General features: G+C 34.5%; 1 protein-coding gene across 2 annotated transcripts in view; it reads right to left on the reverse strand.

The window, feature by feature from the left end:
- The window catches only part of LOC129803659 (protein phosphatase 1 regulatory subunit 12A), an 83,719-nt gene that overhangs the window by 23,183 nt on the left and 44,874 nt on the right, over window positions 1–15,662 (reverse strand). For both annotated transcript variants that reach the window (XM_055850377.1, XM_055850378.1), the window contains exon 2: window positions 9,084–9,148. In XM_055850377.1, coding sequence (XP_055706352.1) covers window positions 9,084–9,148 — 65 coding nt within the window. The remainder of the gene's footprint in view (window positions 1–9,083; window positions 9,149–15,662) is intronic.

Below are 15,662 nucleotides of genomic sequence, written 5' to 3' on the forward strand. Positions count from 1 at the left end.
ATCTGGGAACAAAGCAATAAGTTTTCATACATTTGGTGCTAAAGGTTGAAAGTTCTCAATAAGAAATTGTCTATCATTTGCTCATTTACTTATTTTTGTTTAATCGTTTAGGGGAAAGTGCCCATGCTTGATACCATTGGAAGCTTCGTAATGACTAAATTTTTTCTATGTTTCTCGACAAACGTGACTTCGCAATTTATTTTAAAAACTGGCAACTTTCCCATAGTTTTTAAAATATGGTTGCGATGCACATATATATAGTCACATATATTACATAGAAAATTTAGTCATTACGAAGCTTCCAATAGTATCAAGCATGGGCATTTGCCCTACTTATTTATTTATTTAAGAGGGAATGGGGCACCTTTGAAATCGGGAATTTTTCTCCGAAGCTCAATTACATTATGATAAGGCTCAATTACATTTAAAAATAGAAGAAAAAAGCCTAATTTCAAAGCTGTCCCAATTGAAATGTGGCCCACGTCTATCTAATAAGGGAAGGCTTTCAAGCCTCGCACATCTCTGGCTTCGAACACTTCATATTGTGACGAATTTGCCTTTTAAATGGCTACACTGAGAGAAATCCGAAAAAGTTAAAATAACATTCCGAAAATGTTAATTTTACCCTGCAGTATTGATCCGAAATCGATGTAAAGGGACAGATAATCCTAACCGGCTTATGTAGGTGAGATTCTTAACGTGAGCTAACTCGGAGTGCATGCAAATTCGATTTGATGCTGAAGTAGGGAGACGCCATTCAGTTATCTTGAATCAAATTCGTGAAATTATACAAATTTTGTATTTAAACCAAAATATCAAGGATTTGGATGAACTGACAGAAAAGTGTTATATGGGTGAAATGTAGACCAGAATGTTCTCTATAATTTTGCCGTAGAACTTGAACTCATCGACTACTCAGAAGCCAAGATAAGCGAGGTTTTTTGTTTCTTAACTCGTTTTTTCATCCAGAGTGCCCAAGTAGTCATTTGTTGAACTTCAACTATTTCAAAGAATTGTTGTATTTTGTGGGACTTTCCATTTAAACCCCTATTTTAAGTGTCTTGGTGTAGTAGAGGCAGTCAAATTGGCATCTGAGTGATTTCAAAGCGTTATTATTGGAAAAATCAATTTTTTCACACTTAAACGGCAAAATCGGAGTGATAGCGTAGTCTGAGTGGAAAATGATGTATGGACGAAATGTAGAGACAAATGTGCTCTACAATTATGTTGAAGTAATCATCAAAATCGGTTCAGCGACAGTCGAGATAATTGAGGTTATGTGATATTGAAATTGGTTTTTCGACTGTGGCGCCCCTGGTATTGGTCCCACGAAGTTCAAATATTCTAGAAAGTTGTGGCATTTGGTGAGATCTTTCGTTTAAGCCCTCATTCATCAAAATCGGTCACATAGAACCGGAGATATGATTTTTTGAATTTCGTGAACTTTGACCCCTCATATCTCCGGTTCTATTGAAATCACAGCGCGCATACGCACCATTTTGGAAACGTCCTAGATTGGACTACAACATACTAAAATTTCATTAACTTGCACAATGCCGTTTTTGAGAAAAGTGACTTTGAATTTCGATGAATTTTGACGCTATCACAGCGCCACCTATGGTGACTTTTTGAACTTCCATCTGAAAGTGCTCATCGAGACGAAACCAAAAAGGTAAAATTTAGGTCGCTATGTTAATTAGAACCGGAGATAGAGGCCGGTCAATGTTCGAACTTTGACCCCTTATAGCTCGGGTCAGGGGTTTTAGATCGACTTAAGGTTTTTTTTGTTTGATAGGTATAATCAACGGCTACAACATACTAAATTTTCAGCCCGATGCACAATGGAATTTTTGAGTTATTTAACTTTTAAGATTTAAAAATTTTCTTTTTAAAAAAAGCGCCCCTAGCGGTGGTTTTATGAACTTGCGATGTTAGAAGGGGAAGTGGCATTTCACGAGAGCTTTCCAAAAAGCCCTCACTTTTTAAAATCTGATAATTAGAACAGGAGTTATGGATATTTTAAGAAATTTTTTTTGGACCCTTATAGCTCGGGTCAGGGGGGTCGGGGGACCTTAAGTTTGGTATTGATGGAAAGCTCTAAGGCCCAGCTACAACATACTAAAATTTGAGTCCGCTGAATGCCATAGGGGCGGAGCTATTGAGAAAACAAAAAAAGGGGGGTCTTCAAAATGGCGGAAGGAGGGGTGGGGGGTGGGGGGTCTATGCACCAAGTTGCAATTTTCACCCGATATATAACCTTTGCCGAAAACCGCAAGTCGATATCTTTTTTAGTTTAGGAGCTATTAAGCTCCAAAGAGCGGCCGGCCGGCCGGCCGGGAACGTAACTTAGCCACATATATATTCGGAATCAGGAAGTGGCGAAACACATTTTGGCCAAATTTGAGGTCGATCGGACGACATGAAATTTTGTTAGGATTATAGTAGGTGAGATTGTTAAGAATCTCACCTAATATTAACCTTTTTAGGTGTATTGGGGGTTAAAGTTACCCTCTTTCCATGTCGATTTTACCCTCAAAAGGTGTAAAATTAACATTAAAAAATGTTGATATATTTTTACACCTAAAAAGTGTTAAAGTTATGAGGAAAAAAAGTTAATCGCACCCTCTTTTTTTCTCAGTGTAGGGCTAGTGGATTATGCGCTATATATCCCTTCCCCTTCCTCCACAATGCGTTCTTGTGTCCCTTATAGCTCCAATTACCCGTTTTGGGGCGAAAATTGAAGAATAGTAGCTCCAGTGTAATTTTTACACTTAAACGCTATACTTCGGGAGGACTACTCATATGCCTTTATGCGACATTATATGAGAGGAGCTTTAAATTGTCCCTTTATGACCCAGGCAATTTTGTTGTCTCCAACTGAACCATCTCTGGACGCAGCCCTCCCGTTAGGCCGCGGCGAACCAAACGTGGTTGCCGCGTTGGTCGTCAGGTACAATTGTGCCGGCTACGGCAGCAAGGAAACCCACCCTTAAGGGTGCAAATCCAAGACGGAGGAGGTTCATCTACCCATTCAGGAACTGTTTGCGTGGGAACCCTTCGTGCCCAGGTTGTGTGGGGAGAGTGAAGTCAAAAAATGGAATCTCAGTCTTCTGTAATTCGTTCTTCTCTTTATTTTTTATTTGCCAACGTTTCGGTCCCTTGGTTGGGACCTTCTTCACGTTGGCAAATAAAAAATAAAGAGAAGAACGAGTTAAAGAAGACTGAGATACCATTTTCTGACATCATCTACATCCACACGGTCGCAACAAATCATCGGAGAGTGAAGTCACCATCGATCTCTCCTAGGATCAAGAGGCTCCTCTTGGAAAAAAGTGACTAGGAAAGTGACAAGAGTGAAGTTAAATAAAGTGTCTTCTAGAAACCCTCAGTTTTAATCGTTCCCGCCATATATAGTCCCTGACCAAATTTGGAACACTTGTGAGTGGAATCTCTACGATTCCGCGGTTCAGGTTGAATCTACCTGCCGTGAGAGCATTTGTGTATGCCAAGCCTGAAAGCCTTCCCCTACAGTTCGAGAAAATTACAAGGATACTCGTTGATTTGATTGCTTACGATATTTATTACTCTAAATTTGCGCAAAATATGCATAAAAAAAAGTGTAATTTCAAAATGTGTAATTTTAAATTGTGTAATTTGGAATGATTGACGTAGGGGAAAGTGCCCATGCTTTGCACAGTCCCAAGCTTCATAATGAGTAAATTTTTCCTATGTTTCTGAATAAACGTGACTCCCGAAGACATTTTAAAAACAGGACACTTTCCTCTAGTTTTTAAAATATGGGTTCGATGAGTCATATTTATTGAAAAACATAGGAAAAATTTAGTCATTATAAAGCTTAGAAATCGTTGAAAGCATGGGCACTGGGCACTTTCCCTAAGTGTGAACGACGAATATTGGATCACGCAGGAGCACGACGTTTCCTATGTTTCCCATAGGTTTCTAGCGTGCCGAAAAAACTTTTGAGTTTATTAGGTGTTTTCTGTCCTTGTAGAATGAATTAGCAAATAATACAAATACAAAATAAAAGCCAATTTAATATAGAATAGGCAACCGAAAACCCCAAATTGGCAACCTACGTAGTTTTGGAGATATCTTGTGAAATGTGTACGAAAACAGGAAAAAATTTACACTAAAACTGGTCGCATTTTGCAGAGCTAATGTCACTCCCTGGGATCACGTCTTCTCGTGAATCCGGAAAACTTGCAGGAGTTCAGAAAATTTCTCAAAAATTCTGGAAATTTTCGAGAGTCATCGGAAGTCCGGAAAATTTTGAAAAACTGTTCTCGGAAACTTTTGGTAACCCCGGATATTTTGGAGAATTTTACAGAAATGTTCAAGAGTTTTCGGGAACCCTAATCCCGAATTTATCGGAAAATCCGAGAAGTCTTGAAAAGTCTCGATAACTCATTCCCATGCTAAGAACGCTTGGTACCTCGGGAATTTTTTTTAAGAATCTGGGGTGCCTTCGTAAACTCAGGCAGCACGAGAGATCCTTGAGAACTTAGAAAAATTTGTTAGGTGAACGAAGCTTTTGACTAACAACTATACACACAGGTGTGTATTTATATTTTGCACACAATTATTACACATTTTGTGTAAAATTATATAGATTTTACATAAAATGTTTATAGATTATATTATTAATATATATAGCAATACACAAAATTTACACATTTATTACACAAGATCTTGATAATTAAAAATTGGGAACAGATGTCTACAGATGGGAAAAGATAATTAAAAATAAGGAATTAACGTGAGAAAGCAGCGCCCTCATACGAGAAAAAATTATGTTAGTGTAATTTTCGGCAATCCTCGCGGTCAGTAATAACCTTCCTGATTTGAGAGCTCTCTCCGATTGAGGTTCTCTCTCAGTAAAAGTCTTTTATAACTTGATTATAAACCACTAAAACTTCTTCTTACATTTTTCTTCTTAAGTTTCTACTTAATTATTTTGATTTAACCTCACAAATGGCGCATAAGGCCTAACATAACCTCAAATTTAAACATAACCTCTTTTCATAATTGGAGCAATTGTTTTTGACTAATTTATTTACAATATCAACACTTCATTTTTAATAAAATTTTCTCTCTCCAAACACCACACAACTCAGAACGATTCTTTTCTAAATACCGCTTTTTCAGATGCACCAACACTTTCAATGTGCTTCAATGAATGACTGATTGACTCAATGAAACTTTAGATCTTTAGAATGTTGTACTAAGAAATCATTAACATTTGATAAACACGTAGATTTACAATCACTCCAATCGCATTCTGCTCTAAGACAGCATTCTCAATTGCTAATAAGTTCACTTACCCCCACAAATTAAAAGCTAAAGAGAAGTAATTTTGAGAAAATCATCGTAACTTCCGCCCAACGCCCACAACCTGCATTACCTTACTGACTTTCGCTTCAAGTCTGTAAATGGAACAAATCGCCCTCATATTGGCTCTAAAGTTAATTTGTGACCTTTTGAACACGAAGTAGCACAAAAGTGGCTCAATTGTGCAACATCGACAAGAATCTTTTTGCACAATTTGCAGTATTTTTTTTTCTTTTTTACAAAATACCCTCAGATCGCCAAAGTGAAAGTTCGAAAAGGCCTGACTTGTTGGAATTGCAGCCCATTGAATTAATTACGTGAATAATTTAGAGGAAAATTTCTAAATTAATCTCTACTTGGCCATCATTAGCTTTTAAACGCTGAATTCATATATGGTAGGCTTTACTCTTTTAAATATTGGGACTTAAGGGAGGGTGGGGCAGTTCACGTATATGCGCGGACTTTGGAAGCAAAGTATTTCTCAAATAATTAATTAGCAAAGAAATTTGTCAATGAAGTTTTTCTAAATATCGCCTTCTAAAATATTCTCCAACGTATTTTTATAGAACCATATTTTATTTTAAAACCTGTTTGTGATAATTGCTTAGTCAATCTATAAATATCCTTATGAATAAACTGCCGCACTTAAAAGGCGCTTTTCAAAGTTTATTATAGGACATATTATCATGTGAAAATTCTTTATGATTTTTAAGTATTTTCTAGAAAATCACGGAAATAAACTGAGTAAATAAATAGGTAGAAACTGATTAGGGAGAAGTGGGGTACTTTTAAATTGGGGCACCTTTGAAATAGGAGTTTACTGCTCGAACTCAAAGAGAGATCAATTAAATATTTCGGATTTTTCGATTCAGACCTCCTCTTAAGTAGTGACCATTATCTCCACACGTTTTTTACTTTTTCCCTTCACCCTCTTCCTTACCCCTCCATCCCCCCCCCACACCACCGAAACAATAATTTTTGGTTTATTTCGAAAACGACTCCCAGAATATTTTTATTTTCGGAAAAGTTTTGGAAGTAGCCCATTCAAATATCTCGTTCAAACACACCTATGATCGTAAAAATTTTCGATATCGAATTTTCGAAGGTCAAAGTGAAGCCACTTTTGGAGTACCTATTTCTCAACTGATTTGCTTAAAGTTGATTTTTTTTTTTGAAAGGCCTTGAAATTTCCAATCCGGCTGCATTGGTTTCAATCGACTATGAATTTGTAAAGTATCCGTAATTTACGAGGGCAGTCTCAAAAGTCCCTGCCCTCTGGTATAGATGGCGCTTGTAGGTCGGAATCAGTGACCTTTTCCAAAGTACAGTAGATTCTCGCTAATTCGGCTCTTTTAAAATCGGGCTACTTTTTAATTCGGGCGAAAAAAGTTTGTCGACAATTTTCAAGTTTGACTATGTTTAACGAATAAAGCAAATATCCTTAAATTTGCCATGGTTTGTCTTAGTTATGATGTCATTTTTCATTATTAAGGGATATTCGTGAAATTTACAATAAATATGAGTATGTAAACTTGATATGTGCATGTAGATGAACAAAAAATCGTTACACTTCAAACAGTTTGACGCCCGAATTTCTCTCTAATCCGGTTGACATTTCGGTCCCAAATGCTCGAATTTGAGAGAGTCTACTGTACCACCATTAAAAAGATTAAGTTTCAAGTTTGGCGGCAATGTGCTGCTTAGTTTGTTTTTGACAGCTATTGAAAGTGGATGCTCAGGAAAAAATTTTGAACATGGAAGAAATAGGCCATCGTTGCGTGATACAGTACCTGTTTTTGAATGGTCGTAAGACACCCAATAATAAAGCCGACCTGTAGAGTAATTCTGTAATTTTCGTGGCGTTATCACGCGTGAGTTCGAAACCTGACAATGCCAATCGAGCTTTTTTGTCATATCATATGAGTTTGAAAATGCAATTCATTGATTTTTTAATAAAATTACTTTACTTGATGATTTTATGAAAATACAGTACGTCTTGGTTGATTTCTTTAACAAAATTCATTGTCATTTGAATTGTCAGAAATCTAAAATATGTGATTTCTGACAATGCCACGTGAGCTGAAATGGCAATGTCACGGCTATAGAATCGTATTTTCGAAAAAGCTCTCCTAAGATTCAAACCCAATTTATTACATGGCATTGCCAGAGCGTTACAGAATTCCCCTTGGGAATTCGAAATTGGGTTCGAATCTTAGGAGTTTTTTCGAAAATGCGATTCTGTAGCCGTGATATTGCCATTTCAGCTCACGTGGCATTGTCAGAAGTCACATATTTGAGATTTCTGGCAATTAAAATGACAATGAATTTTGTTAAACATCAACCAAGACGTACTGTATTTTCATAAAATCATCAAGTAAAGGGATTTCATTAAAAATTCAATGAATTGCATTTTCGAATTCATATGATATGACAAAAACAGCTCGATTGGCATTGTCATGTTTCGAACTCACGCGTGACAATGCCACGAAAATTAGAGAATTCCCCTACTGGATTCTACTTTAAGGAAGTCTGAACTTTAGGGAAGAATTGTGATTTTGGATGGCAGGGTAAACTCTCAGGTCTACAGTAGACTCTCGCTCAATCGGCTCTTTTTCAATCGGGCGAGAAATTTTGTTGACAATTTTCACGCTTAATTATGAAGCTAATTTGCTCAAATTCGCTGTAGTTCTTCCTATTTTATCGTGATTCTTTATAATTGAGCGCTTTTTGTGGAATTTACAAAGGCTTTGACGCTCAATTCTATCGCTAAACCGGATGACATTTTGCCCCATATTCCCGATTGAGAGAGAGTCTACTGTACTTAAAATGATTCGAAAAGAGGCATTTATTCCTGAAAGCCGTCGACTAATTGACGTTGATTTTGTCTTCCAGCAAGACAATGCACCCATCCATAAAGCAAAAATAATTAGCAAATATCTATCTGATAATAATATTAATGTAATGGCCTGGCTAACACAAAGTCCAGACTTCTGTCCCATCGAAAACTCATGGGTTTTGCTGAAAATTAAGATCGCTGGGAAACAGCCTAGATCTATGATGGATTTAAGAAGGATCATCCTTGAAACCTGATCGCTTTTCAGCACCAATTATTGCAGGAAGCTATGTCTATCCCTGCCAGACAGATTCAGTGCTATGTCTCACAGGATGGGAGGTCACAGCAATTATTGAATTAGTAGGCAACAAACTTTTGATTCAAAATTCCACAAATGTGATAATGTTAAATATACAAATAACCGATATATCAATTAAAATTTTTAAAAAAGAATATTTAAGATGGTATTTCTTGATGATATTCCGTCAAAATGGAAGAGGCAACAAACTATTGACACCCACTGTAGTTGTGAAAAAAAAATTTAAACCGAGTTAAACTGCCTCAACTTCCCCTAAGTGCTGCTTTCTTAAAGAACACTTAAAATAGTTATAAATTTTCCATAGAACATAAATTCTCGTTTATTTTTTTTTCTTTGAAAACTCGACAGTCATATTTCTTTCTAATTAAGGCTAATGATTTGATGACTCTTATGGTGTTAAGACGGAAAAAATGTCTCTATATGGGAAGTAGCCAAAACACCTAAATGGTGCATATTTTAGTCACAGCAATAAGAAACAATTTCTCTGGGAAAAAAAGATCCAGTGAAAAATCAGATGGTATACAATTCTTTTGAGATTCTACAGAGATATTAGTTCAGTTAGAATAATTATGTGATTTTTACCTGTGTTTTGCTGTTGGGAAGAAGTCTATCCTCCCGAGGCCCTTGTGAAGACCCATTCTGCATTTCTGCGAACAGACAGAGAGAAAAAAAGCACTGGGTTTAGAAACAATGCTAGAAGACCATAAAATTAAATGAGGAGAAAATTGTTGATGAAAATTGCTTATTGTATGAGATTTGTGTAAGAAAATTAATTTCAAATTAAAATAATGAAGTTGTAAGGGTCGATTCGTGACTGATTGATTTCCTTTGATTGATTCTTATCACTGAAAATTTGATTTATCTTTTGGTCAAGGACGGAATCTTTCGAATTCCTTTGGAAATTGCAAGGGAAAGGAGGTATTCAAAAAGGAAATTCATGTGCCATTCTTAAAGAAAAATTCATCGTGAGAAGTGAGAGATATGCATTTGGATGCAGTGGCCGGAAAATTGCTCAAACATTATTCCAATTTGTTTCATTCACGCAACTTTCTGTGCAGAAATCAACAATCACTCCACTCTGAACATCCATGGGAAGATTGTCTCAATCATGAGGCATTGCAGTCGAAATGATAGGAAAATATACTTGTGAAATTTATGAGTAAAAGATTCACATTAAACTGCCACCATATGTGCAGCTACAGCAATTTAGATTACGATGTCACATAAGGATTATTTCGATTAGAAGCAAAAGGCATCAATTTAATTGCTATATTCACCTCCTCAAAGAACAACATTAACACCTCAACCAATAGAAAATGTCACCTAACCAAGATATCGTATATGAGATAATTTAAGAGATGAGATGAAGAGTCATTGATGCCATCATAACCTACTAAAAGACCTGTGTTAAACTGTCAATACGTCGCGAATCAATATATTACTTTATCATTCAACTCATCTCAAAAATGCTAATTAAATCACCTATTTTATATTCAAGTCTAAATCACCATCAACTTTTACAAATGTAGCAAGTTTTCGATATATAAAGAAATTACCGAGAAATTAATTACACTTTTCACTCTATCCATTGCGTGCTTTCCCCGTTCATTTTTCATTTTCTGCCTCACTTCTATCACCCCTTTTTCTCAGCGCGCACCTACTCCGCATAAGACAACGTTATTGAAAACAATTATCATAACTGACAAAATGTGTACAAATAAAATTGTTACAATTTCTTCGACACTCACCAACCTGGAGACTGATACTTTAGTAACCAATTATTTTCTTCACACACTTTTTCAACGTCTTTCACATTCTATATACCTTCCCATGATGGAAATTCCCTCGACACTGTATACAATGATTTTTCTTTGGCAAGGTAACACATCACACAAAAAAACCATCTTCTCATTGAACAATTTTTCTTATATGGATCTTTTGGGTGAAAAGATTCAAACCGTTAGTGAAACAAATTGATTTATATTTTAAACATCTTCTTCTGATACCTCATGTCTCAATACGAAACGGGGGAGATAGTCATGCTGAGTACTATGCTACGTCTATGCTAAACTCTTGGACACGGCAAAAAATATTTCGTCAAATTGTTCGTAAATGTTTATGAATTCCTATTGGGTACTTACGTAAAGTTCGTAAAAGTTTGTATCTTTTTCACAAACATTGTTCGTAACATGATCACTTAACGAACATTTTTTGTTCTTTTATAAACATTTTTTTTTTGTAAATGTTCATGAACAAACAGAAAAACGTTTGTGAAATTTTGTCATTTGTTTGCCAGACTGACAAAAGTGTACGAACAAATGTTTGTAATATTTTGTCATTTGATCGTAAAGTTTTGCCCAACAAACAAAAATGTACGAAGAAATTTTTGTAAAATTTTGTCACTTTTTCGTGAAGTTTTGTCAGACAGACAAAAATGTACAAACAAATGTTTGCAAAATTTTGTCATTTGTTCGTAAAGTTTTGCCCAACAAACAAAAATGTACGAACACTGTTTCTTTTTACAAAACATTTGTTCGCACAATTTTGTTTATCTGACAAAACTTTATGAACAAAGGACAAAATTTTACGAACATTTTTATGTGTATTTACGAACATTTACAAATGAGTTTGTGAAAAAGTACAAACTTACGAATTTGTTAATGCGTAATACGAAGTTTTACTTGTTTTCTCGAAATTCTTGTGATATTTTTTAGAGCGTTATGAGATTAATCAGGAGGGTGACATTATCTCTGGAAAATGCGACCAGTTTTAGTGTAAAGTTTTTCCTGTTTTCGTACACATTTCACGAGATATCTTCAAAACTACGTAGGTTGCCAATTTGGGGTTTTCGGTTGCCTCTTCGTTATTAAATTGGCTTTTATTTTGTATTAGTATTTTTTGCTGATTCATTCTACAATGACAGAAAACAGCTAATAAACTCAAAAGTTTTTTCGGCGCGCTAGAAACATTTGGGAAGCATAGGAAATGTCATATCCCTGAGATTGATTTTACACAAGAACATCGTAGAATTGATTTCTAGAACACAGTGTAATTGATTTGAGAATATTATGGGATTCATTTTTGCATACATGGGATTGATTCACACTCTTTAGAACATTTTGGGATTGATTTCTGGAACCCAGTGGTATTGATTTAAAAACATTGTGGGATTGACATTCAGTTTATCATGGGTTTGAATTTAAATTACGATATGATGCGATTGATTCACAGTGTATCATAGGCTTGAGTTTAAAATATTGTGAGATTATGGGATTGATTTTAAAAGATCTCAGGATGTGTTTTTGAGAATATAATATTACATTAGAATAGATTAAATTAAATTAATTTAATTAAATTAATTAATTAAATTAATTAAATTAAATTAATTAATTAAATTATTAAATTAGATATTTAGAATATAAATAGAATATCCCATAATATTTTAGAATGTTATGGGATTGATTCACACTCTTTAGAATATTTTGGGATTGATTTCTGGGACCCAGTGGTATTGATTTAGATCATTGTGGGATTGATATTCAGTTTATCCTGGGATTGATTCAAGGATATGGTGAGATTGTTTTATCAGAATTATTGTGATATATTTTAGAACATTATGAGATTGATGTTAGAACAATGTGGGATTGATTTCTGAATCATAGTGTAATTCATTTGATAATATTGGGGGATTCATTTTAGGACACTATGGGATTGATTCACACTCTTTAGAATATTTTGGGATTGATTTCTAGGACCCAGTGGTATTGATTTAAAAACATTGTGGGATTGATATTCAGTTTATCGTGGGATTAATTTTAGGATATATTGAGATTGTTTTGTCGGAATTCTTGTGATATATTTTAGAAAATTATGAGATTGATGTTAGAACAATGCAGTATTAATATCTGAAACACAGTGTAATTGGTTTGAGAATATTGTAGGATTCATTTTAGGACACTATGGGATTGATTCACACTCTTTAGGATATTTTGGGATTGATTTCTGGGACCCAGTAGCATTGATTAAAAAAATAATTATGATTGATAAACAGTTTATCGTGGGATTGATTTTAGGATATGGTGAGATTGTTTTCTCGAAACACTTGTGATATTTATTTTAGGGCGTTTTGGGATTTGTTTTAGAAAATTGCAGAATTTATTCCTGGAACACAGTGGAATTGATTTCAGTATACCATGGGATTGATTTTAGAACATTATGGGATTGATTTACAGTGTTTGGGATACTATGGCATTAAATTCTGGAATTTAATGCCATAATGTATTTAAAAAATTGTGGGATTGAAAATCAGAGTATTTTAGTATATTGTGAGATTATTTTCTCGAAGCACTTGTAATGTATATTTTAGCGCGTTATGGGATTGATTCTAGAAGATCGCAGGTTTGATTCACAGTGTTTGGGATGTGGGATTGCATTCTGGGATATAGCATTGATTGAAAGACACTGTGGGATTGATAAAGTTTATCGTGGTATTGATTTTAGGGTATTGTGGGATTGACCTTAAATGTCTGATGCGCAGTAGTACTCGAAACAATACCAAAACATCTTAGGGAGCTATGGGATTGCATTTGTGGTATTGATACGAATACCACCATTTGGTATTGAATTTCAGTAGTTTAAAACTGAGTGTTAAAGTGCTAGTTTACCTAGATTTTGATTTATTTAGATTTTAACAGAAATATTTGTCTAACTTTATTCTAAATACCTATTTTTCTCAGTGTAATCTGTTGATGTTCACTCTTACTTGTGTGTGAGTGAAAAGACGTTGAAATTCTTCAGTGACCAGTAGTCATTTTCTCCATCGAGATTTATCTTGAGGGAATGAAAGAGCGGAGTAAAAAGTCAAATAACGCAACTGATCATTAAATAGACTTTAAAATTTCTTATTTGTACAATTTGTACAGCACGTTGGAAAAATGTAATTGAGGTGGAAATGCTATTTTGCATATACAAAATGTGTTTCTTTTTTTTTTTTGGTTCAAAGGTGTTTCTATATGCTTTCTGGTATAGAAGTCTATCGCTAGATAATAGTATGGCAGTTGTGGATGCGAAAAGTAACACTTTTGCGTGGTTAAACATACTTCAAATTCTTCGTGACGACTAGCTTAGAAGATTGGTCATTATGGAGAATCTATTCCATGTGAATTATCTTTCCATCATTTCTCCTTGTGATGCCAAAGCGAAAAAGGGTTTGGGAGAAAAGCGCAGCACCTTAATCACTTTAACTGATAGTTTGTTCGCCTTGCACTAACGCGGAAATACTTGAAATTATTTTTATCTTCTTGCAACAATTTTCCTCCATGTTACTTGGTGGTTTCTTCCAGTAAGCAGGAGGTATGTGTAAGAAAATAGATGTTTATCGTACCACGATCCATTGACTTTCTTCCTCTCTTGCTTTAATTGAGATATTGTTTTGAGAGGTTTTTAATTAATTTTCGTTAGAACCCTTCTTTGTGGATTTTCTTTTCTTTCTTATTTTTCTCTGTGTCCATGAATTCTCCATGGAACAAGACTTTGATGGATGGGTAATTTAAATAATTTCAATTTGTCTATAAGAAGGAAGTCAATTAATACATCATTTTCTTACCATTCTCAAGTATTATTGGTCAGATGAAAAAAAAATCTCTCGCCAGTTCGAGTTCAATGATCTTGGGGCACAATGGTCGATTGAGACCTTTTCGAGAATGAGATGTGGCTAAAAATTAAAGTGCCTTTTTATTGTCTGCAAATGGACTAAACCTCAGAGTAACCTCATTTTAGCTACAGTCGTACAGAAATGTTTAATTATTTACATGATGGCCTTTCTTAATTTGGTAAAAGATGATTATTTCAGCAGTAATGCATTAACAGTGCTTTTCAGGATATGAAAATTAGTTAATGATGCATATTTTTTAGGACTTCATGAATGAATTTCCTGTTTTTATATAATTTTCACCACTTTTTCTTTAAGTTAAAGTTTTCAACATAAAATTCAATATGAGCCACTTTAAGATAATTTATCACCATTATTGTTTTTATTGGCAATAAACAGACGCAAGTGCTTTTCACATTCTTTTCTTAAGGGTAATTGGACAGAGCAATGTCAGAACCATAAGAGCTTTTGATTGGTCGCCAAAGATGTTTGTGACTTGGAACTGCTCAGATACTACACAATTCCACACTTATTGGCCAATTCTGGCCACTTCTAGTTGATAGCTTCGCTCTCAAACAGCAGGTCAAAGTAGATAATTCCCCTACAATCCCACCAAAGACACAACCAAACTTTCTTGACTTATAAGGAAATGAGGCACCTTTGACTTGGAGTAACTTTCAAATAAATTTATATCTCGCATACTTTTACGGCGTTATCACACTTGCACATTAAAATTTTAATGTGATTCACATTAATTGTCGCTTGTGAGCGTCCAAATATGTTATTTGTGTCTTTGAGTCACTTAATATTTGGGGTTTCTCTATTTATTGATAAAGAAGTGGACTTGGCCTGCAAAAATAAGTTTAAATTTACCTAAAGCATAAATATTTTTTCATATTAAAAAATTAAAGAGAAAATCGCATTAATTTTTCGCATTATTGCTATAAATCAATTTAAATCAAATTTTGCGGGTCAAGTCTACCTTTTTATCAACAAATAAATCAAATTTTGAATATAAAATGATTCAAACACACAAATTACACGTTTGGACTCTCACCAGCGACAATTAATGTGAATCATATTAAAATTTTAATTTGCAAGTGTGATAACACAGTTAAGTTAAGCTCATCTTGATGATTCAAATATCTAAAAGTAATTTTCAAAAACTAGAATATGTAATTTTGCTTTCGAAATTTAAGCTAATTTTCTTCATTCTGACAATCACTACACTAAGAAAAAACCTAAAAAGTTCAAACAACTCTATGGCAGAATTGAATTAACTCTACGAATATCGACGTAATTGTTACTCTATTTCGTTGTAAATTTTAGTAAATAGAGTTGAAACAACTTTTCGTGCGAGTTGAATTAATTCGTCGGATATCGATGTAATTATTGCTCTTTTTCGATGTAAAATTTCATCTCGCCTGAAGTATATGCTTAAGTGTTTTCGTTTTAAGAATATACTTCAGTCAAGAAGATTTTCTTCGTGTGACAAAGTTCATATGGAACAT

The sequence above is a fragment of the Phlebotomus papatasi genome, chromosome 2 (genome assembly GCF_024763615.1).
Source record: "Phlebotomus papatasi isolate M1 chromosome 2, Ppap_2.1, whole genome shotgun sequence".
NCBI classification, from domain to species: domain Eukaryota; kingdom Metazoa; phylum Arthropoda; class Insecta; order Diptera; family Psychodidae; genus Phlebotomus; species Phlebotomus papatasi.